The sequence below is a fragment of the Bos indicus genome, chromosome 15 (assembly GCF_029378745.1).
Source record: "Bos indicus isolate NIAB-ARS_2022 breed Sahiwal x Tharparkar chromosome 15, NIAB-ARS_B.indTharparkar_mat_pri_1.0, whole genome shotgun sequence".
NCBI classification, from domain to species: domain Eukaryota; kingdom Metazoa; phylum Chordata; class Mammalia; order Artiodactyla; family Bovidae; genus Bos; species Bos indicus.
This window is the reverse complement of record NC_091774.1, coordinates 35726976-35752584: the sequence shown is the minus strand read 5'-3', so window position 1 is coordinate 35752584 and position 25609 is coordinate 35726976. Positions and strand designations below refer to the sequence as shown.

The 25609-nt window shown below is 35.4% G+C and overlaps 1 protein-coding gene across 1 annotated transcript in view; it reads right to left on the bottom strand.

Moving 5' to 3' along the window:
• PIK3C2A (phosphatidylinositol-4-phosphate 3-kinase catalytic subunit type 2 alpha) overlaps nt 1–25609 on the bottom strand; it is a 107362-nt gene that overhangs the window by 43981 nt on the left and 37772 nt on the right. The window contains exons 3-8 of the mRNA XM_070803587.1: nt 13318–13421; nt 8309–8466; nt 6210–6330; nt 5480–5591; nt 4253–4332; nt 4057–4120 (exon numbers count right to left, since the gene is read on the bottom strand). Of these exons, the coding sequence (XP_070659688.1) occupies nt 4057–4120; nt 4253–4332; nt 5480–5591; nt 6210–6330; nt 8309–8466; nt 13318–13421 (639 nt within the window). The remainder of the gene's footprint in view (nt 1–4056; nt 4121–4252; nt 4333–5479; nt 5592–6209; nt 6331–8308; nt 8467–13317; nt 13422–25609) is intronic.

Here is a 25609-nt window from a genome sequence, read left to right as displayed (position 1 = left end):
TGGGGGCAGGAGGTGAAGGGGATGACAGAGGATAAGATGGCTGGATGGCATCACCGACTCGATGGACGTAAGTTTGAGTGAACTCTGGCAATTGATGATGCAGGGAGGCCTGGCGTGCTGCGATTCATGGGGTCGCAAAGAGTCGGACAAGACTGAGCAACTGAACTGAACTGAACTGATTCATCTGCTAAAATAATCATTGAATTGTACACATTAAATGGATAAATTTTATGATCCATAAATTGTATCTCAATAAAGCAATACAAAATATGGGGAATAGATATGATAGAGAGTTGCTATTTCCCATTAGATGGTCAGTGAAGAGCTCTCTTATTAGACATCAGAGCACAGACCCTAAGGAACTGAAAGAATAAGTTACCCAAGTATCTGGAGAAACAGCATTAAAAGAAGGAACAAGTACAAGGGTCCCAGTTGGGAAGCATACCTGCAGGTCAACTAGAACAAAGGAAGAAAGGGGTAGAAAGGACTTTCCTGGTGGTCCAGAGGCTAAGACATCACGCTCCAAAGCAGGGATGCAGGGGGTCTAGGTTCATTTCCTGCGAGGGAACTAGATCCTGCCTGCCTCAACTAAAAAACATGCAATATGCTGCAACTAAGATCTGGTGCAGTCAAATAAATAAAATATATTTTTAAAAAAGCACTATTCCAGGTGACGCAGCTTTGATCCCTGGGTTGGGAAGATCCCCTGGAGGAAGAAATGGCAACCCCATTCCAGTTTAAAAAAGAAAAAGGAAAAGAAAACACACACACACACATTTAAAGAAAGGGGTAGGTAGGAAGCCATCAGAGAGAGCTCAGAATGTGTAGGGCTTTGAAATCATAATTAAGATTTAAATTTCACTGAGATGGTAAACAGGATATTAAACAAAATAGTGGCATGGTTTAATACTCTTAAGGGTTTATAAATTTGATTAATCTTTTCAAACAACCATTTTTTGGCTTTGATTTTCTCTCATTTTACATTTGCTTTCTGTGCTTATATTCATTTTTAAAAATAATTTTTTTTTATTTTGGAACAATTTTAGATTTACAAGAATAGTACAGAGAGTTCTCATTCAACATTAAAGGAAACTGGTTAAGTAACTTCTTATATAACCATGTTAAATTTGTCAAAACTAAGACATTAATACTCACTACATTATTATTACCTAAACTGCAGGCTTTATTCAGATTATACCAGTGTTTCCAAATGTATTTCTCCTCTTCCATGATATAATCCAGGATACCACACTGCATTTAGTGATTTGTTTTTAAAATATAATTTTGATTGCCTATTGAAGACAGGCTATAGAAGGACAGGTAGAAGTTGGAAGACCAGTAGGCAATCGCTGTTAACTCTTGTAGTTGACTAGGAGTATAGCCCTGGTAGTGGAGAGAGTTGTCACATTCTGAATGTATTTCTGAGGTAAAGTTGACAGAAATGGAACTGCATGTGAGATGTGAATTATCTTTTTCTTGGGAAATCAAAAATGACTCCAAAGTTTTGGCCTGAGCAAATGGAAGGACAGAGCGGCCATTTTATTAAGAAGGGGAAGACTGACGAATAGATATAAAGGGTAGAATAAAAACATGGTTTTATACATCTTAAATCTGAGATGTTAGACATTTATATAAAAAGTTAAGTATCAGACATCTGAATCTGAAGTGATGATCAACCTAGGTAGGGGATTTAAGTGTTAGTTGCTCAGTTGTGTCTGACTCTTTGCGATCCCATGGATCGTAGCCTGCCAGGTCCCTCTGTCCATGGGATTCTCCAGCCGAGAGTACTGGAGAGGGAGATGATCCTTCCTCCAGGGGATCTTCCCAACCCAGGGATCAAACCCAGGTCTCCTGCATTCTAGGTGGATTCTTTACGTCTGAGCCACTAGGGAAGCCCCTAGGGTAATCCTGAAAGATGATGCTGTGCAAGTGCTGCACTCAATATCCCAGCAAATCTGGAAAACACAGCAGTGGCCACAGCACTGGAAAAGGTCAGTTTTCATTTCAATCCCAAAGAAAGGCAATGCCAAAGAATGCTCAAACTACCGCACAATTGCACTCATCTCACACTACCTCTCACTAAAGGCAACTCCAAACTTCCAACATGCTCAGGTAGAAAATTCTGAAGTTACTCATCTCTCTCTCTCATGTTCCACATCCAATCTATTGGTAAATCTTCCTAGCATTAACTTTTCATCACTTTTACTATCACTCTGGTCTAAGCCATCATTCTCTCTCCTCACTGATTTGTTTCTACTCTTGCCCCTCTCCTCATTCTAGTCTAGCCTGGCAGACCTTCTATATACCAGGCATACCCTTTCCCCAGATAACCAGGTAGCTTCTTCCTCTCTTCTCTGGTAATTTACTCAAATTCATTTTCTCAATGAGCCCTTCTCTGATTATCGTATTTGAAATTGCAACATTACCCTCCCCCCTTTATTTTTCTCTAACAGCACTTACCACCTGATATATACCTTGCCAGTTTATTACTAAACTTCTGTTTCCTCTAACTAGAATGTAAATTCTCTAAAGGGCAAGGATTACAGTTTCTTTTATCCACTGTTATATGCTCAACACCTGCAACAGTGACTTGAGAGAGAATTCAGTAAATATCTATTAAATAAATTGACATAATTATATACTGATAAAAAATATATACTAGTAGCTAGAAATCTGGAAGTCATCCTACACTATTTCTTCACTTATATCTCATTATCTATCAAAATCTAACCAATTTTATCTCCTAAATATCGTTAATCAGTCCCTTCTCTTTACTGTCACCATACTCATTATATATTACCTGCTGTTGTTGTTTAGTCACTAAGTCATGTCCAGCTCTTTCATGACCCCACGGACTATAGCCCACCAGGCTCCTGTGTCCATAGGATGTCTCAGGCAAGAATAGTGGAGTGGGTTGCCATTTCCTTCTCCAGTGGATCTTCCTGACCCAGGGACTGAATCGACATCTCCTGCATTGGCAGGTGGACTCTTTACCACTGAGCCACCAGGGAAGCCTGTCTTTTACCTAGACCACTATAAAAAGTCTTGCCTAAGTAGTCTCCCTGAGACCAATCCTGGCAACCCTAAATTTAACTTCCTTTAGGCAGAGGGACTTCAAAGATCAAGATTAAACAAGTCAACTACTCTATCCCACTCTACCTCCTACCCTCAGCTTAAAACACCCTTAAATAACACCTTAAATGATTACAGAAGGGGTCAGCAAACATTTCCTATAAAATGAAAATAGTAACTTGTTTAGGCTTTGCAGGGCATATGGTCTCTATCTCAACTACTCAACTTTAGTATTAGAGCACAGATGCAGTCATAGAAAACATGTAAACAAATGGATGTGGCTGTGCCCCCGCCAAATTTTTATTTACAAGAATTGGAAGTGGACTATATATGGCCCCCTGATCTGGAGAATAAAGGAAAACATAATATGGATTACAGGGTGGTAATTTATATTGGCCTATCTCCAATGTCATCTTTCAATCTTCACCTCATACTCTGTATTAGATAAGTGTTTATACTTCCCCATATGTTTCACACCTATATACCTTTGTTCACATGCCCTTTCCAACTATCTTCTAGCTAACTCATACCATTTAAGACTTGGCAACAACCCTTCTTAGAGGCCTCTTCCTTGAACTCTCAAGTTGACTGGAAAAGTGCTCTTGTTTGATCTCTCAAAAAACCTCAATGCATACCCCTATTCTACATTTACTATATTGAAATTCTATTTAAGTCTCTGTTTAAGTTCCTGGTAAGTGGGGCTCAGGTCATTCATTTTCACAACCCCAGCACATCTAGCAAGCATTCAATAAATGCTTTTTGAATTGAACTGAAGGTTCCTCTTAGTAATAAAGCTGAAGTAACCCAAGTACTAAATTTCTATTAATATGTTGGATCAGAAAACAAGTTCTCAAATAGCAACATCAAGAATATAGTTTAAATAGTCCTTCTAAAATATTTAATCCAATTTCAACAATAGTATTTAAGAGAATACAGGGAAAAGAATCTTTAAACCATCATGCCAAAATATAAATTAGAACTTACTTCAATTTGAAGAGCCAACTCCACTTGATTGTGATACAAATCTAAAAGTTCTTCAACAGGATGTCTAAAATGAAGAACAGTTATTGTGGCTGAAAGATACTATATACAAGAATGATTGTTTTATTTACTAAAATAAATGCATTCACATCCAAAAGTAAAGTCTGAAAATCTGAAATTAATGTTTCAGATGCCACACCTCGTCATGACTTCTTTATAAGGTTTTTCTATTTGATGCAGGTGTTTGTTTAAATCCACAGGTGTTTCATCATCTTCCGCCTAAATAAACACATACAAACATTTATCAAATAATGAAATCCATTAGTCTTTCTGCTGCCAAGTTAAACAGGGTTAAGCATATGATAAACTCTTGAAAAGAAAGTGATTTTTCAGAACTGAGGCTTTAAATATTTATAATTGACTCAGAAAAGTGACTGTCTTCTAAAAAACCTGTTTTTTAAGTGGAAAAAACATAAATACTTTGAAGTCTATTTTCTGATATGTAAATTTTTTCAAAGGAAAACCACTTCTGTTCTATTGAGAGAGAATGAAGAGTTAAAAACACTTTTAAAGATGGCTGACAGCCAAATGAAGGTGAGGTGGGAACCAGATGACAAGAGATCATCTAAATTTCTGCATTATATTTTCTAATGATAATCAAATTTCCTTCTACCTCACCCTCAATAAGTGAGGTTCTGGTCTTTTCAACGATAACCCTTACTATGCAAAGTACTCAAGAACATCACTCCTTAGGAAACTGAAAAGAAAAGTTACTAATGATATGATAAAATGTACTGAATTTTGTGAAACAGTTTTCACCCAAGTGAAATAAACTCTACTTAACATAGGAGCAAAACTGAGGAAAATAAAGAAAAGAGAAAGCAGAAATGACAGATATTTTTCTTCCCCAAATTCTACCAAATGAAGAAAGATTATCTCTCCTTACATATTAAAATTCATCAAGAAATAAAATGGCCTAAATTCTTATATTCTATTTTGCTTTAACCTCAAAATAAAGTACTATACTTTTAGAACAGAGAATTAGTTTTCATGTGGTGAAAAATAATATATTTTCCTCAGTTTGGTGCAAATGTCAATATGTATCTTTTTCTCCCCCAATCCATATTTAGCATTCAAAATCTTTTTTCCTCAGTTCTCCTTGACTGATGCTGATGTTTTCATTGTGCAACTTGGGTAAAACTATTACAAGTCAAACTCTTATAAAACTTTGATTTTCACACATGCTTCCAGCTCTGAGTATTATGCTACCTAAACCTCCATGATTGAAAGTTTCCCCCCATCACTCACAGTTCCTCACTCACAGTCAAACCCAAATCTCTTAAAGAAGGTATAAACTGCAAACTGGCTGATTAACAATGTTATTCAGATTCAACCAAACGCAATTCAGTATAGGGTATACACTTACTGTTCGGGCCAGATTTTGACACATTGCGCTGAAGGTCAAAAGTTGCAGTTTAATCTCTGTGTCCCATTTTCGACAGTTTTGAATATGTTCATGACTTCCAAGACAATGATTACTGTTAAAATATATTAGTTATTCATCGACATTATTCTCCTCAAATTAGAAATAATAGAGAGTAAATATGAATTGTTTATGCATCAGAAATTGAAGAGGATGACAAAGATTTTTAAATCAAATATGAGCATTTAAATAGAGGAATAATTCTACATGAGAAGTGTTAAAGCAAAGAAGAAAGAAGATGAAGACAAAGAAGGGAAAAAGACAGGGACAGAGAATTTCTGGTAGGTTCAGAAAAAGATTCATATAATGATATTTTCAGGCAACTAAAAAGAAACCACAGCGAAACATTGTGGCTAAAGATATACTACATGCCACAAAAGGAAAATGGAGTTCATAATGAAGTAACTATTGCCTCTCTGCAGAAAGAAAAAAAATTAAATTCATATGTCAACCAATTACCCACCATTCTTCCCATCTAAGACTATCAGCTTCTTAAGGGCAAGATCGTGTCAGATAATGCATATCTCAATATAAGTTAATTGACCCAATAAATCAATTCACTGGAACCCAATGTGGCTTTAGATTATAAATTTAACTTGAAAATTTTTTTAATCTAATCCATTAAAATGAAATTTCCAAAAATGTTGCTCAGTAATTAAATGAAAAAACTTACTTCTGTAGCACTTCCTCTTGACCACAAACTTTCAGAACATAGCTGCCAACATCTACTTGATTCAAGTCATCATGTACCCAACAAAGGGCTTGCATTATAATGATTTCTACAGTAGAACTCACTGTAAAAGAGTTAGTCATTATTTTCATTTTACTCATTTAACTCTAAGTATATACCTATTCAGACTATTTCTCACAGTCTAAAACAGTACTATATATGAAAAATATAATGCAGGACACATATACAATTTAAAATTTTCTAGTAGTCACATTGAAGAAAGTAAAAAGAAACAGAAGAAGCCATTTTCAATAATATGTTTTATTTAATATATTTAAAATGTCATTTCAATATATAGCAACTGGTATTTAAAATTTACTAATAGGATATCTTACATTCTCTTTTCAAACTAAGTCTTTGAAATCCAGTGTGTATTTTATACTTATAGAACATCTCAATTTATATTAGCCATATTTCAAGTAATCCCACATGTGGCTAGTGGTTATTATATTAGACAGGGCAGATCTAAGCTAAGAAAGCCACCTCTGTTTTACAGCCTCCTCCAAAGAGGATAAGATTTAGCAGTTTCTAGCAAGCAATTGGAGAAGGCAATGGCAACCCACTCCAGTACTCTTGCCTGGAAAATCCCATGGACGGAGAAGCCTGGTAGGCTGCAGTCCATGGGGTCACTAAGAGTCGGGCACGACTGAGTGACTTCACTTTCACTTTTCACTTTCATGCATTGGAGAAGGAAATGGCAACCCACTCCAGTGTTCTTGCCTGGAGAATCCCAGGGACGGGGGAGCCTGGTGGGCTGCCGTATCTAGGGTCGCACAGAGTTGGACACGACTGAAGCGACTTAGCAGCAGCAGCAGCAAGCAATTATTTAAACCAAATTATAAGGAAAAAGAATCACCATTTTAAACAGCTGACATTTGCCTGGTAAATTTTCCAATAAAGAATAAAAATATAGCAAGTAGGACCTATTATTTAATTACCATACTTTGCAATAGCTGGATACCAAGATTACAAACCATTACAAGTAACCTATTTCTATACTTAGAGCTCTTATTTTAGAAGACAATGACTATATTCAAAATTCATGAAAATCAACAGCTTGACAGAAAAAGCCATAAAACCTCTAATACAATAGCTACATTTCTGAACACATTTATATGTATTGTAACAGTTACCATTTAAACACACAAAGCACTTCTACCATAATGTGGTTATATTTCTTAACAGAGATGTACATTATAAATGCGTACATTTATAGAGTCAAACAATAGGCATTTGATATATTTTTTAAATGAATCAAATCTTGATATATCAAGTAAAACTTTGATACAAATTAAAACACTTACTCTCAAGGCTTATCAATGCTTACTTCAATCAAGAAGTTATGGACCATTATTTCCTTCAATTTTAGTACTAATTCTTACTCAATACTTCAATGATTCCCTAAATCAAAATTTAAGGGATGTTTAAAAAGAATAAGTCTTCTTTTAGAATATAAGGAATAAGAACATAATTAGCCTTTCTAGCTAATGCTTTCAGGTTTTGGCCAAGAGCCACTAATTAACCAAGATACTCAACACTTTTCAAAGAAATATGTAGCATAAAGGTAAACTTTCTCACTGCTGCTGCTGCTGCTAAGTCGCTTTAGTCGTGTCCGACTCTGTGCGACCCCATAGACAGCAGCCCACCAGGCTCTGCTGTCCCTGGGATTCTCTGGGCAAGATCACTGGAGTGGGTTGCCATTTCCTTCTCCAATGCATGAAAGTGAAAAGTGAAAGTGAAGTCACTCAGTCGTGTCCGACCCTCAGCGACCCCACGGACTGCAGCCTACCAGGCTCCTCCATCCATGGGGTTTTCCAGGCAAGAGTACTGGAGTGTGGTGTCCATACCAAAAAACTACCCATATGAATGCCAATTTCTGGAAAAGGATAACTAATGCATATTAAGTATTTTAACACACACACACACACACACACAAACACACACAACACACACACACAAAACTAATGATAAACGAGTCACTTTATCAAAAGAATAACATTAACATAGAGCAAAACAAGATGGTTCGGGAACTATGAACCTACCATCACATGTGAAGGTAACTGGTAGCTGAAATCCTTCAATTTCAATGGAGACCTTCACGCTAGCATTTTCTCCACATATGTTTCTTTGTACTGTGACTGGACTTAACAAATAGCCCCGATTTGTACAGTGATTGGTATATGGAAAGTTGGTCTTCAATCTAGTCACAAAAAAAGAAGAAATTAAATTCTCTTTTGAAAGCTGCATTTGAGAACCCTGAATAAGGCTTTGCATGCTTACAGCCATTCAGTTCTGTGTTTTTGTCCAATTCTAGAGCAGCTCAGGAGAAATGCAATGAATGGACTCCTGTCTGCCTTTTAAATGAAAGGAATCCAAGAAAAGAGATTAAGTACTTCAACAGAATGCTACCAACATTAACCAAGCACACAATGGATATACAACATTAAATGAGTTTTTCTGTTTCTGATTTTTTGTTAAGCAGTATAATTTCACAAAATGATACGTTTTTAATGAACCATGATATAGGTGATAGCCCTAAACTGTAATTGCCAGAAGGATAGAAAATTTGTTGTCTTTTAAAAATCTTTTCTTCTGATGTCCTTTCTCTTACATATTGATTTTGGTTGTTTAGCATGATGGAAAAACATAGGCAATGGGTTTTTACTGTGCTATGAGGGCTTTATTCCCTCAAAGTGGATAAAACTAAAACTTAGGGAATGGCAGAAAATTGTCTGTGAAGTATTCTTGGTATTCACAGTAGCAAAATAGTTTAAATATATGAGCCAGGTGTACAGCTCATCTCCAGATAGCCCTTCTATTATCTGAAGACAAAGGAGGATTTGATGCCTCTTTAAACTTGTGGACTTCCTTTAACTGACTTTCTTCTGGAAGTTAGAGGACAAGTTCCAATCCTCACATCTTCTTTTCATAGGGCTGTAAATAGAATGAATGCTGTAAGTTTTATCTATTCACTTCCATGTAGAGATTAAAATAATCAAGTGATTGGAACAGAATAAAATAGTCTGAGTTGACAATAAGAAAGGTTCTGAAGAGGCAGCAAGTGTAAGTATTCATGCACAGCTTCTATAGTCAGTCTGCTAAGTCGCTTCAGTCGTGTCTGACTGTGCGACCCCATAGATGGCAGCCCACCAGGCTTCCCCGTCCCTGGGATTCTCCAGGCAAGAACACTGGAGTGGGTTGCCATTTCCTTCTCCAATGCATGAAAGGGAAAAGTGAAAGTGAAGTCGCTTGGTCGAGTCCAACTCCTAGCGATCCCATGGACTGTAGACCTCCAGGCTCCTCTGTCCATGGGATTCTCCAGGCGAGAGTACTGGAGTGGGGTGCCGTTGCCTTCTCCATTGCAACAGACTAGATAAAGTATTTTATGAACACTCTAAACCACACATTGTAGTTTGATGTTCTTAAGTAATTACCTACAAAGAGCATTTTTTAATACTAATTTTCATTTTCTTTAAACCATCCATTTTCCCCGTTCAGTCGCTAAATTGTGTCCAACTCTTTGCAACCCCATGGACTGCAGCACACCAGGCTTTCCTGTTCTTCACTGTCTCCTGGAGTTTACTCAAACTCATGTCCATTGAGTCGGTGATGCCATCCAACCATCTCATCCTCTGCTGCCCCCTTCTCCTCCTGCCCTTATTTTTCCCAGCATCAGCGTCTTTTTCAATGAAACAGCTGTTTGCATCAGGTGGTCAACATATTGGAGCTTTAATATCAGTCCTTCCAATGAATATTCAGGGTCCATTTCTCAATCATCACCAAAGCAACAGCTTTGTTTGCTTAATGTGGCTCTATAGCTCAGGAAATTAATTATCCTTATGCAAATACCAAAATCCTTTATGGTATATTTCATACTATGTGCTATTAAGTTAAGGTTACATATAGACAGAGCCAAACCAGAAAGACAGAAGACATAAAAATGAGGGTTTTAAAAGGCAAATAAAAAAGTGAGGGTTTTCAATTGAATTGATATTACTTTATAAGAAAGTTGAGTCAGCATTATCTAGAATAAAATAAACTAAATGCAGAGGTGAAGTCCTTGATTCCTTGGGTTCAAGACACTTTTTAGATTATAAATATCAGATAGGAACCATAAATGAAGAAAGGAAACTAAAGGCTACTCAGAATGACAAGTGTAAAGTGTAATACTCATCTTGTCCTAGAAGACCAGAAATGAAGCATGAAAAATTTCCACTGGTATCTAATATTCCTCTCAGTACTTTCTCTGGAGACCTAAGTAACTGGTAGATACAGCAAGCTCTGTCAATTACGATGAGTGTGAAAGTCAAAAAAACAAGAAATAAAAACTTAAAAAATGCAATGTCCTGAATCAAAGTATTTCACAGAACTTTAAACTGAAAGCTACCCTGGAGATCACTAATCCAACTCCCTAATTTCACAGGAGCAAAAAAACAAGGCCCAGAACTGGCACTAAATTCTATTTATAGTAGGCTTAACTACAAACAAATACCATAATGACAATCTCACACTAATATCACAGCTGAATTAATATAATCATTTTAGGAGATTTCAAAAAAAATAGAGAGTTAACTAAGAGTATAAATACTTGTTTTTAAAATCTGCATATTGGAAAAAATAGAAAGTGCCATTAATTTCTTCAAGTGATATGTGACTCCAATCTCCAAGGTCAAGAGGGGAACAGAGAATTTTCTAAAACATAACTTCAAAACACCTCTGCCTCTTAGTTCTGTGAAATATTTGTTACAATCCCACTCTAACAGAAATAACATTCTAATTCATCTGAGGTTTTAATATTCATAAGTCATTTGTGTTTGTGTGTGTGCATATGCATGTAAATAAAAAAGATCAGCTTAGTGGCAGAATTTATATAAATAACAATAAGATTCAAATGCAGGGAAAAAAAGGCAGATCACAGAAAGCCTAATTTCTCAACATGCAAAACTTAAATGCAATAGTCACTCAACACAGTCTAATAGGGCTTGTGTGGAGAGAAAATGAAAGAAACTGGATGAACATTTATCAGATTAATTTCAACCATTAAAAGATTATTTCCAAATTCTTAACCACACACACATAATGGTATGTATATGTGGCATAAAGGCATAGGTAATTTCTGATACATGCAATTTGCATTCTAAGTCACCAAATGTCTACTGAAAAATGTGAGTTTAAAAAATCCAGTTAAGAGTAACCTTTGCACAGAAAATAAACAGTGACTCTACTGATATTCTTCTTTCTCCCTTAAGGTATTCTGAAGAAAAAAGAACGCTGGTTAGAAAGTGATACATAGGAAAGAAAGAACTGTAATCAAACATTACCAATAGTCTAGAAAGTCTAGTTTAATATTAATAAGTCCCTTATAATAAAAATGATGAATACACTCAAAAATGATCTAGGAACTCCAAACTCTGCTTTGCTTAAACAATGGGAAAATACTGGATTCAAAATAAATCGCTCAGAAGCAATCTAAATGTCCATCAGAGGGATGGTTAAAGAAGATATGGTACATATATACAACAGAATATTACTCAGCCATTAATAAGAATGAAATAATGCCATTTGCAGCAACATGGATGGACGTCATACTGAGTGAAGTAAGTTAAAGGAGAAATATATGACATCCCTTATATGTGGAATCTAAAAAGAAACAATACAAATGAACTTAGGTACAAAACAGAAACAGACTCACAGACTGAGAATGAACTTATAGTTGCCAGAAGGGAAGGTTGAGAGGAAAGGATAGACCTTGGGATGGCCATGTACCCAGTGCTATATTTAAAATGGATAACCAACAAGGACCTACTGTACAGCCCATGGAACTCTGTTCAATGTTATGTGGCAGCCTGGATGGGAGGGGAGTTTGGAGGAGAATGTATATATATGGCAGAGTCCCTCTGCTGTTCATTTGAAACTATCACAACATTGTTTGTTAATTGGCTATACTCCAGTACAAAATAAAATTTTTTTTTTAAAAAGAATAAATCTTCCAGGAGTGACCTACTTTTCCTTCTTTTGATAACAGATCTCACCCTGTTGGCTGCAATGTTTGCTGTCCACTCTTTCCTTCCGTGGGATTTTTCTATCTGGTGCTGGCTGAAAGGACTCTTTCCTTTCCGCCAGCAAGACCACTGGAATACCAAGTCTAAGCTATCAGTGGCTTCAAAACCCCATCTGTAATAGAAGTAAACAAGCATGGTGAAAGGGCAGGGGGAGAAAAGGGAGGAAGCAAAGTCCAAAGAGAGGAGGCATCGACTACAGTGCGTGAGTCCCTGGGTCTTGCTGTCACTGAGCTCTGCCCCACCGTCCCTCTTCTATATGGGTTTATGAATCCATACATAACCTTTCTTGATTTATGCTAGTTTAAGACGGGTTTCTTGCACTCATAACAGAAGTGCTGACTAACATAGTAATGGGTTTCTTGCACTCATAACAGAAGTGCTGACTAATATAGTAATATAATGGAAAGAAAACACACTGAACGGAGGCAATGGAGACCTGGCTCTGTTTGTTACAGACTAGCCAAGTAACGTAAACTTTAGTAGGTAACTTCTCCAAGTCTCAGTTTCTTCATATAGGAAGAACACTGGACACATTTAAGATTAAAAGAACATTTCAGAAAGGCAATTTTCTAACCTTCAGAAAATATGTTTGCTTCTCTAATCTTGCTTATTATAGCATTTTTTACATCTAAATAGGACAGTATTTTGAATGCTAGAAGGTTCACAGCAAAACTAAGTCTCCTTGTAACAACAAAAAAAGCCATTTTCTAATTCTAAAGAAACTTCTATATTTAAGCCGTATTTTCCCTCAGTAATACAGTATCAGAAGTCTACTGACTGACCTTAATTTTTCCTTCTAAACACTCAGAAACTTAACAGGTTCAAGTGTAGTTTGTGTTAACGTACCAATTAACTGTCTTGATGTTTTAGCGACAGAGAGAAAATATTTAAAAATTTTAGAATTATTAGCACTAGGCTGGTTTTGAAGTTAAATTTTTAAAACTTATTTAATAAGAATAACCTTTAATTTATAAAGAAAAATGTCTTACTTTGTAATGGATTGACAAAAAGCTGCTACTTCCTCATTCTGTACTTCAATTTCTTGTAGAAGAGAACTTTCAGTTGGCAAAGTACTGGTCCCATTTGGGTCTTTCTGTAATGAAAAAAATTTTTTATTTTAAAATAAAAGATCCCCAAAATGCTAAATAGCAAATAGCACAAACACATTTTTATGAAAATATGTACAAATATATGGAGGTTAAATAAACCATATCAACAACAAAATTTTGAAGTATGGATTTCTATCCCTATAAAAGCAATGCCAACTGAGCCTTATTTTAAAGTTCATTGGTTTTACTTGTTCAAAAATAGACATAGGCTGTACTTGGTATTGGTCAGTAAGAACGGAATGCTAAATACATTTCTATTCAAAATCTTTCAGAAATGAATACTTCAGAAAGTCAACAGCTAAATGAAATCAAAGGACTACACTCTGTTTTATGAAAAGGAAGAGATCAAGCCCATTTGGAACCGGGACTCCTCTAATAAAGAATGAGTTTTAGGAGTGAGTGGGCATTTTCTATGTTAATAAACTGGTACAAACATCCTGACAATCTTTCAAAAGTTAAGTTTATGTCTGACCAAAATTTCTGTGATCAAATTTCTGATCAAAAACATTTAAGGACAAAAATTCACTACCTAAGCATAGTCAAACAGCAGAGTCCATTTAGAGGTGTTTTGACTTACTACATAAAAATACTTGATTTAGCACAAATTTCAAATGTAAATTTCCCTTAAAATTAGAATGGGAACATTCTCAACTTGAAATTGAGTGAAGGAGAACACCATGTATAAGTTTCAAGAGTTGTGGTGGATTTCAATAACCACAGCACACAAGGCTTTGTCAGATAATTAAACTGAAAATTCAGGGCAACAATTCCTTTATTAATTTACTGCTTTTAAAACATGGCAGAGCCTTTTCTGCTATAATATGATATATACATGGTGAAGTGACCAGCCTGGAGTTCTAGAAAAGCTGCTACTACAAAAAACAGAGTTCATGGATAAAAATAAAGGCAGACTACCCAAAGTCAGTGTAATCAAAGTCCTAACTAAAACAACGAGAAGTCCTTACAAAAATACTAGCACAGTTAAATCTCTACTTAAATTTGCACCTAGAATTATGATCTTCTATTCTTTGAAGCCTCTTTAAATCCTGGAGCTCCTGCTTCCTACTTTGTTATATGCGTTCTGAAGAGCAGAATTTCAATGAAGTTAAAAATACAATCCAGGATATAGACTTCTTCACCAAAGTTCTTAATGCAAAAAGAAATGTCTTTACAGCTTCTCTGTCTACACTCACTGCTTCACCAGAATGCTTGCCCCTGTGGAATGTGGAACTGTTCTTGAAGCCACCGTTTTTTACTTCTGTAGAACTTTCAGTGTTTTTCTAGTATTTTCTTGAATTACTAAGGCTTTCCCTTTAACTATGAGAGAGTTTGTTCTTGACTGCTTTGAAGTATTAATATGCTGGGAAAGATGATTTTAAAACAAATGCTACTTCCCCATTATACTGACATCAATCCCATAGGTACCAGTTACAGAAGTTAATTTGTGTTACCAAAAAAAATGTATTATAGCAAATAGACCATACTATTCTAAGAACGGATTTTCATATTTCTAGACTTTTAATACTCTATTACCAAGGAACAATATGGTTTAAACACAGAAGTTTCATTAGAATTAGAAAACGTCAGGCTTCCCTGGTGGCTCAGTAGTAAAGAATCCGCCTCGATCCCTGGTCCAGGAAGATCCCACATGCCTGAGAGCAACTAAGCCCATGCACCACAACTATTGAGCCTGTGCTCGAGAGCCCAGGAGCCACAATTACTGAAGCCCGCACCCAGGAGCCCATGCTACACAAGAGAAGCCACTGCAATGAGAAGTCTGTGCACTGCAACTAGAGGGCAGGCCCCACTCCCTGCAATCAGAGAAAAGCCCACAGAGCACCGAAGACCCAGTACAGCCAAAAATAAATAAATGTTTGTTGTTTTAAAGAAAATTGTCTTTTTTTTTGTTATACAGAGACTTAATTTTCTTTCTAGCATTCAAAATACTATCCTACTTAGATGTAAGAGATGATATAACAAGCAAGATTAGAGAACAAATATATAAATATTTTCTGGTTAGAAAAATGCATTTCTAAACAAAGCCTCTGGTTTGCCACTCCAAGTCTGCCACAATCTAATCCAGTTGTATTTCCCAGAACTTCCCAAATGAATACTATATCCAGTGAACCTGAATCATATCCTGTTCCTATAAAGTACAAACTGAATTATCTTGCCTCTAAATCCTTGCTGTTTGTCTTCAGAGCTTCCTCCTAACTTTCCCTCATAGCACAAGTCCAAGATCCATTAATTTTTTAAGGCCCAGTGGAATGCCACTTCATCTATACTGTCTTTTTTGAGAATTTAGTATGGAGCATTTCTTCCCTCCTAACATTTCTAAATACTTAGTCTGAACCAAATACCATATCATTACATCCTGTTTTATATTTGTCCTAATATGAAAGCTCCTTGAGTACAAGAATGAAATTTAATTTGAATTTTGTTATTTTTTTTAAAACTTTACATCCAATTCAGAAGGCACTCAACCATTGGTTTAATTTGTTAAATGTTTTGTTCCCACTAAAAACAAGTTAAAAGTTACTTTCATACAACCAGTGAATTTGCCATAGTGATCATAAAACACTGAAAAATTATAAGGCACTTGGTAGTTCCTTCAATTATTTCCTAAAATAGCAGTAATTTTCATAATTAATGTATTCTATAAAATAAGTCTTATAATTATTATAATACCTAAAATACAGTGAGATGCCACACACAAAAATATCTAGCAATTACTGAGCATTTCTTACATGCCAGGTTCTGCTGTGAGAAACTTGGTCATTTATGTACATATGTATGTATTATTTATTTTTCACAAAGTTCTAGTAAATGTGTAACATGACTATTATCCCCATTTTACACACTGAAAAATGAGGCACAGAGAAGTTAAAGAGGCAACAAGGTCACAGGACTGAAAAAGTGTTAGTATTTCAACCTAGGCAACCTAGCTTAATCACCTTACAACAAAGTCTCCTTAAAAAAAAAAAAACAACAACAAAAAAAAAAACCCTCTAAAACATGAGAGAGGGACTTCCCAGTGGCTAAGACTCTGGGAAGGGGGCCTGGTCGGGGAGCTAGATCCCATATGCTGCAACTAGAGATCCCGAGCACCACATCTTAGACCCAGCACAGCCAAATAAATAAATAAATATCAAAAAAAAAAAAGAGAGAGAGAGAGAAAGACAGCATTGAGACCTAGTACAAGCAATGCTATTAAAAGAAAAAAAAAAAAAAACCTGTATTTTTGTTGACCTATAACTATCTTTTCTTATCTCTGTTTTTCATGTTCCACCTATTAACAGATTCTGAATCTCCTTAATGGCATTCCTAGATGTTTTTTTTTTTAATAAAAAAATATTTTTTACAGTGCCTTTCATGTATTAGTTCCTTCCTTTCAAGCAGGTTATGAGTTTCAACTGACAGTGGCAAAAACAGATTATAATAATCAATTATCTAGTCATACATTAAGGTAATAATAGAATCTGGAAAGTTAACTCAATGTTCTGTCCACAAAGTAAAAAACAGCTGGGCTCCCAACGATTTCATCTGTACATCAATGTCATCATTTTCTTGTTTTTCTCCATTCTTTCTGAAACCAGAAAAATTTTTTTTTCAATTTCACACCTACTCCCTCAACTCTTGCTCCCAATCCCTTCTTCAAACTGCAAACAACTTAAGCATCAAATCATTTCTTTTCTTCAATTGTCTTGCACAAACTTTTATGCAGCATTCAAGGCTTTCATACTCCACTTATATACACACATCTTGTCTCCCCTTCTAACCCAAGTTCTTTAAGGATGAGATCTAAGAATGGTCATTATTTGTAACCCACACATTTTGTCCTCAAATGTTTTTCTATGAATGAAAGAGGCAAATGATAGTAAGAAAAATTGCTAGTGTCATTACCCAATACATGAAACAAAGAAAGGTTTGTGGGGGAAGATACTGAGTTCTCCAGTAAATATTTTGGGTTTGGAAATCCATATAGATGTTTGGTCATCATCGAGAAATATTCTATTACAAATTTCTATTCCAGAGTTAAACATATTGAATTGAGAATCATCCAATTTCTGCAATTTTCTATAAGGAAATTTCTCTCTGCTAACTGTTGTCAGCAACCATCAGGATCACCAAGGCAAACCAAAGGATTTTGGGTCCAAGTTCCACCAATAGGAGACAGTTTCTTTAGGAGGCTGAGGGATACATAAGCAATTACACTTACTGGGCATCAAAATGGGACATATAAGAATGGAGAAAGAGAGATTTATTATAAGAAATTAGCTCATGTGATTATAAAGGCTGCCAAGTGATCTGGACTAGTAGCTTTCAAACTCTATATCTATCTCAGAGCCTCAAGAATAAAGTACTGATTAAAAGAGAACAAATAAGATACATTAAATACAATCAAGAACAAAACCTTGGGGGAATACCAATGTTTAGAAGCTAGACAAGTAAAAGAAGTCAAAGATTATAGGAAGAAAACTAGTAAGTAGATTTAACCAGGGCAATGGAAGAAGTTTCAAGAAAAAAAATATGGTACATTGTTGCAAATGGGGCAACAAGGCTGGACAGTAAGTATGATCACTGTATTGAAAATCAGTATTCATACTCCTAGAAACTACTTTCTGCAATATGATAGGAACAAGAGAGGATGGTGAGGAACTGGAAAAACAGTAAGTACAAATTCCTCTTTAAAGAATAATGGTAGAAAAATACTTTGGGGAAACAAGAACAAGAAAAGAGAGATGAGTTACATTTGGGAAAAGAGAAGGAATCTCTCTTCCCTCCAAACCAGAAAGAGGCAAATTAATCTGAGGTGGACAAATACATACTAAGAATAACCTTGATCTCACTATATAAAAAAAGAAAAAAGAAAAAAAAAACCCAAGTAACTGGAAGTCTTAGCTACAACAATCAGACAAGAAAAAGAAAAGAAGTCCAATTTGGAAAGGAAGAAGTAAAACTGTCACTGTTTGCAGATGACACAATATGAAAAATTCCTAAAGATGTCATCAGAAAACTACTGGAACTAATAAATGATTTCAGTAGGATACAAATGAATTTTGCAGGATATAAAATTAATATATAGAAATCTGTTGTATTTCTATACACAAAACCTAACAGAATGAGAAATTAATAAAACAATCCCATTTACAACTGTATCAAAAATAACAAAATACCGAGGAACAAATTTAACTGATACAGGTAGAAGACCAGTATTTAGAAAACTGTCAGACACTGATGAAAGAAAGTGAAGACAACACAAATGGAAAGATACACTGTCCTCATGGACTAAAGAATTAATATTGTTAAAATGACCATATTACCCAAAGCAATCCATAGATCCAACACAATCCTTACCAAAATACCAATGGTGGGACTTCTCCTGTGGTTAAGACTCCACACTACCCCTGCAGGGAGCATGGGTTCAATCCCTGGTCAGGGAACTAAGATCCCATATGCCATACAGCCAAAAAAAAGCCCACAAACAAACAATACCATTCTTCACAGAACTAAAACAAACAATTATAAAATGTGTATGGAAACACAAAAAACCCTGCAACAGTCAAAACAATTTTTAGAAAGAACAAAGCTGGAGGTATCATGCTTCCGGCTTTCAAACCACCCAACAAAGCTACAGTAACCAAAACAGTATGGTACTAGCAGAGAGACAGACACATCAATTACTGGACCAGAAAAAACAGCCCAGAAATAAACCCACACTTACACAGTGAATTAATCCATGACAAAGGAGGCAAGAACATACAACAGGGAAAAGATAGATTCTTCAATAAAGTGTGCTGAGAAAACTGGACAGCTACAGGAAAAAAAGAATCAAACTGGATTTTCTCATACCATATAGAAAAATAAATTCAAAATGAATTAAAGACTTAAATGTAAGACCTGAAACCATAAAATTCCAGGAAGAAAAGAGGCAGTATGCTTTTTGACATTAATCTTAGCAATATTTTTTTTAATATGTCTCCTTAGGTAAGGAAATCAAAAATAAATAAATGAGACTACATCAAACTAAAATTTTTTGTATAGCAAAGGAAACATCAACAAAACGAACAAGTGGTCTACTGAATGGGAGAAGATATTTGTAAATGATACATCCAATAAGGGGCTAAATACTCAAAATATACAAAGAACTCATACAACTCTATCAAAAAACAAACAACTTGATTTTTAAAATGAGCATTTTTTGAAAGACAATATACAGTGGCCAACAGACACATGAAAAGATGCTCAACGTTGCTAATCAATGGGAAATGCAAATCAAAGCCACAATGAGGTATCATCTCATACCTGTAAGAACGGCTATTGTCAAAAAATAAGTGTTGGTGATGATGTGGAGAAAAGGGCACTCTACTGGACTATTGGCAGGAATGCAAATTGGTAATCACTCTGGAAAACAATGCGGAAAGTGAAGTCACTCAGCCATGTCCAACTCTTTGCAACTCCATGGACTGGACGGAGCCTGTCAGACTCCTCCATCCATGGGATTTTTCCAGGCAAAAATACTGGAATGGGTTGCTGTTTCCTTCTCCAGGGGATCGTCCCAAAATAGGGATCAAACCTGGGTCTCCCGCACTGCAGGCAGACTCTTTACAGTCTGAGCCGCCAGAGAGGTTCCTCAAAAAATTAAAAATAGAATTACCCTATGACTCAGCAATTCCACTTTGGGGTATTTTTCTGAAGAAAACCAAAAACAGTAATTTGATAAGATATACACACCCCTATGTTCATTTCAGCATTATTTACAATAGCCAAGATATGGAAGCAACTGAAATGTCCACTAACAGATGAATGGATAAAGAAGGTACAGGATACACAAACACACAATGGATCGTTATTCAACCATAAAATATATCTCACCATTTGGGACAATATAGGTGGACAAGAAGGTATTATACTAAGTGAAATAAAAAAACATACGAACAAATGAATACAATAAAACAGACAGATTGATAGATATAAAGAACAGATTGAGGGGGTGGTAGAGGGAGTGAAATAGGTGAAGGAAATTAAGAGGTACAAACTTCTAGTTACTAAATGAGTCATGAGCATGAATGTACAGCTTTAGGAATACTATTGATAATATTGTAATTATTTAGTGACAGATGGTAACTAGGCTTATCATGGTGATCATTTTGTAATGTACAGAAATACCAAATCACTATACTATATTGTGTACCTGGAATTAACAGTGTTATAGATCAACCATAATTCAATTTTCTTAAAAGGTAATGGAAAAGGTAAATTAGAGGTTTAAGGAAAGTGATACAGGTTTGAAATAATTCATGAAAACTTACCAGTGCATACTTTATAAAGTAGTTATAAGAATAAGGGAAAGCTTTACATCTAAACAAGTTCCAGATTCATGCCATCTTATCCCAGAAATTAGATGGAACACCAAGTTTTCAATAAACATATTTTAAGCATTAAATATAAACGTATCAGTTGCTATTCAGAACAAAGTCGGTTATTTCCTTAATTGAATTTTTTTTAAAGTTTGTAGACTTCAGTAATCTATTCAAATACTGTATTACATACAACTAGACAGTGGAAAACCACATTTTATTCAACTTTACTTCGTGTTCAAAATTACTGTTAGACATTGTGCTAATTAGGATGTAAATGTTTATAATGTTAATAGAATCAGTACTCTGCAAATCCATTTCTATGAAAATAATTTGATTCATTACTAAAATCTTTGAAATCTACTCGAAGTAGCTAAATTTACAGCTGTTAACTAAAAATGTGATTTAAATTTAAATTGCCAGAAGACAGTTTTAAGTACCGTGTCTTTTCCTTTAGGAAACAAAAATTTAAACTAAAGTATTTAGATTATTATGAACAAAAGACACTAGAAGGAAATAGGAAGTAAGACTGCTGAGTGAGAAGAAAAACACCGTTCAGAGTTTTTACCACAAAGCATAAAATTCTACAGGAAATGAATACTTACGTACATAAAGTAATTATAAAGAATAGGCACTGTAATCTTACTTCACAGTAAAAAACAGGAATCTCAGGGAAAAGTTTATTGAATAGAAATGAATGGTGTGTGAAAATTAAAAGTTCCATGCCAATGTTTGTGCCATAGACCTCCAAAGTCAGCTTACTATTAGTATTCTGTTTACCCTTTTGGCCTAAATGAAACCAAACTTAATCTTCATGTACACAAACAAAATGATGAAATCTTAAGAGTTAACAAAATCCCTTTTATAGCATTTGTAACAAATTCACACTAAACTTCTGATTGAAGACCTCCAATAACTATACACTGACCCCCTGAGAGCAACCATTACCAAATAGCTATTTATAAATTTTGTTATTGATATTTAACTATATAACCTGCCTCCTTGAGTTTTCTTCCCCATTGGTCCTTGTTCTTCTTTTTGGAACACTGAATTTTAAAACTAAACTAAACTGAATTTCTCAATTCACAGGAAAAAAATATAAACAAATAGGATTTGTATAATTTTAAGCTTTCTATAAAAGGTATTTTAACTTTCAGCACCTGCTACCACTTATCTATTAAAACCTAGCACAAAGAGCTATTTGTATAATGCAACACAATAAATTGGAAAATTTAGTACATAAACTACTTTTATCTTTTTTACAAGCATACCATGATTTTCAGATAGTCTACTTCTTGAACTGTTTTGAGAACATATGTCCAAAATGTAAAACTTTAAAAGAAAAAAAGTTTCAACTTCCTCTTTTACATGGCAACTTTCTAAACTTGAAATATTATTCCTGAAAGGATCTCAGAAATCATCTAGTCTGGTTTGATATAAACCAGGTTTATATCAAAGATGAAGAAACTCAGATTCAGAGTGTGAATTATCTCCAATTAATATTCTCTTCTTCAGGTAAAATATGCCCAATCTTTTCAACAGTTCCTTAAATAGCACAGCTTCTAGATCCTGAACATTGTAATTTTTTCTTTTCAAGACACACTTTCACTGGTCCCTCATAGAATGTGGTGGTCAAACATAAGTATTAACAGAGTAGGAATATAACAGAATGATCAACAACTATATAACACCTCACGATGCCACAGTTAGACTCCTTTAAGAAGCCTAAGCCACCTTAATTCAGACACTGTGTCATTTAGTAAAGCTCTGACGTACACTGTAATAATCTAGCTCCCATCTCTGGCTGATCAGCTGATCAAGTCATGGTATTTTTGCTTACCTGGCTTTGACTCATGCCTCTCGCAGCCAATCTGCTTACTCCTTGATCCTTTCCCCTATACTTTAAAGAAAATCTAAGAATATGTTTCTGCTAAAACTTGCCCAGAAACCTAGTTAATTCCTAGAGTCTGAGTGACTAGTAATTCTCTGCACTCCCATGTGATCTGAACTCACAGATCTTGCTGGGGGAAACATATCTTTAGAAAACTACCTGTCCTCATCAGTCCTGCAAGATGATTTCTGAAAGCACCCCAAATTGGGAAATATCAAGATGATACTGTGACAAATATTAAAAATGAGTAGGAAAAGATGTATGCAGAGAGAGAATGAAAGGAACATAAATAAGTATCACACCCCTGCCCCTACCAAACGAAAGGGTGGAAAAAACATCAGTTTAACCAGAAATGACCCGTCTAAACCATAGAGGGCAACAGGGAAAGGAAGCTGTGCTTTGCAGCAAAAGCACTGTCAATCTATGCTATGGGTTTTGAGTCACAAAGAAACTGAAAAAGAAAATACTGACATTAACTGGAGATAAGTCACTCTCTGGATCTAAGTTTCTGGATCCATGAAATGAAGTTGGTTAGACTATATGACTATGGTTACACATCTCTAAAATGAGTTCATTTAACTAATAACAACACTGCCATTACATGAAAAAATTAATAATTATTTAACTTCTTTACATTTCAGTTTCCTCAACAGTGAAATAGGCATGAATCACTCTGATCTCACAGGATTCTAAGGAAGTCTCTACTCTCTCAGTGATTGTAAAAAAAGAAATAAACCAAAGTCATTTATAAATATTTTATTAAATTCAGGATAATCTATTATCCTGTGGCTACAACACATATACTGTAGAGGTGCAAACACATTCATATGAAGTGTGATGCAAGAAGCAGGAAGATTATTTGAAAGTGACCTGGATGCTCACTCTGGGTTGCCTGGACTATCAGGGGCTCTGCCTTCCACCAATGGGAGGCCTGAGTCTAAACTCTGCTCCACAGAGGACCAGAGGAGACTCTATCCCTGATAGCAGAGACTGCAACTTTCCACAGGTCATGAGATCTCCAGGTTCTAGGCAGCTACCCTTTTCCTAACAATTTCTGTAAACAGCTGGTATCGCTAATCCAGACTACACAGTGTCAAACACATGCCATCATGGTTAAGTCCATAAAAACGAGATCCACAGTTGGAGAGGGATCTCTCTACTGGAACACTGACCCAAATATGAATCAAGCAGGAACGTGGCCTAAGCATAACAGGAGGATCAGGGGACCAGTGTCTTTCTTTAAAAAAAAAAAAAAAAAAAAAAAAACTGAGGTAAAAATTCCTAGAACATAAAATCTGCCATATTAACCAATTAAAAATGTACAATTTGTTGGCTCTCAATACATTCATAATGGAGTGTAAACCATCACTATTATGGGAAGAACACTGCAATGTTCTAATTTCAGAACATTTCATCACTTGCCCCCAAATCCCTGTACCCATTAGGCAATCATTCCTCATTTCCTCTTTCCCTCAGTCCCTCAGCAAACACTAATCTGCTTTCTTCCTCTATGGATTTGTGTTTTCTGGACATATCATATAAATTGAATCTACATGTTTTTTTTGTATCTGGCTTCTTTCACTTACAATGTTTTCAAGGTTCATCTATGCTGCTTCCTTTGTGTGGGTGAATAATATTCCATTGTATGGACACATTTTTGCTTGCCCATTATCAGCTGATGGACATTTGGGTTGTCTCATTTTCTGGCTCTTCTGAATAAAGCTGCTATGAACAACCCAGTTTTTTAAATGGACAAATGATTTAAACATACATTTCTTCAAAAAAGATGAAGAAATTGCAAATAAGCATATGAAAAGATACTCAACATCACTAGTTATCAGGCAAACCCCAATCAAAATCACAATAAGATACCACTTCACACTTCCCATCCATTAGGAAGGTTATAACCCCCAAAATGGAAAATAACAAGTGTTGACAAGGATGTAAAGAAACTAGAACTCTCATATACTGTGGGAGTTGGAAAGGGGATGATGCAGCCACTGTGGAAAACAGTTTGCTGGTCTCAAAAAGCTAAACATAAACTAGCCAGCAATTCCACTCCTAGGTGTACACTCCCTTCCCCACATTTTTTGATTTGGCTCAGTCTTCCCTTCTCCTTACAAATATTTTAGGAAATGACAGATGCTTTGTAAAAACAAAAACCAAGACAACATAGAATATTAAGAGAAAATAATCTGATACTATACTTATGATTCCAATTTAAAATGTTAAATTAACCTGTGACTTTTAAATTGAAAGGTGTTAAGAAATTATGTTACTAAATGTGCAAATAGTATTGAAAAACTGAAGAGAACTTAAGAACATGTATTTCTCAGTGTGAGCTACAGTCAAAATGTATTTGGAACACATTGCACTGGTTAAGATTTTTATGGATTCTGATCATGTTATCCAAAAACATCCTCATCCTTTTTTCTTAACCTTAATATCTACTGCTTTCTCCCCAGACACCTAAAATGGCTTTTAAAAATCAATAATTCAACATAAATCCATCCCAATCATGCAAAATTTGCTTCTCCTTCCCAAAATCCTAGCTGATTCTCACTGCCTAAAGAGTAGTTAAATGCTGATCTAATTAACTGAATGATATGATTCACATTAAGGTGAGAATGAAGCTTAAACATTCCTAGAATCCACAGATGATATAAAAAGCAAAACAAAAATCTTTAGTGGTATACTATATATGGAAAGGAAAAGTCTAAACCTTACTGCCCCCTCTTGTAAGAGAAGACATTCTGCTCCATGCACCCTTATCTAATTCTTCCAGACAGTAAGACTACATGAACTCAGCAAATATACTATATAGATTATAGTTCTATTCTTCATTTGCATCAATATAAGTGTTTAAACAGAGTCCTTTAAATGGCTTTTCTCCCATCTCTCTGAGGCCTCCCTTCCTTTC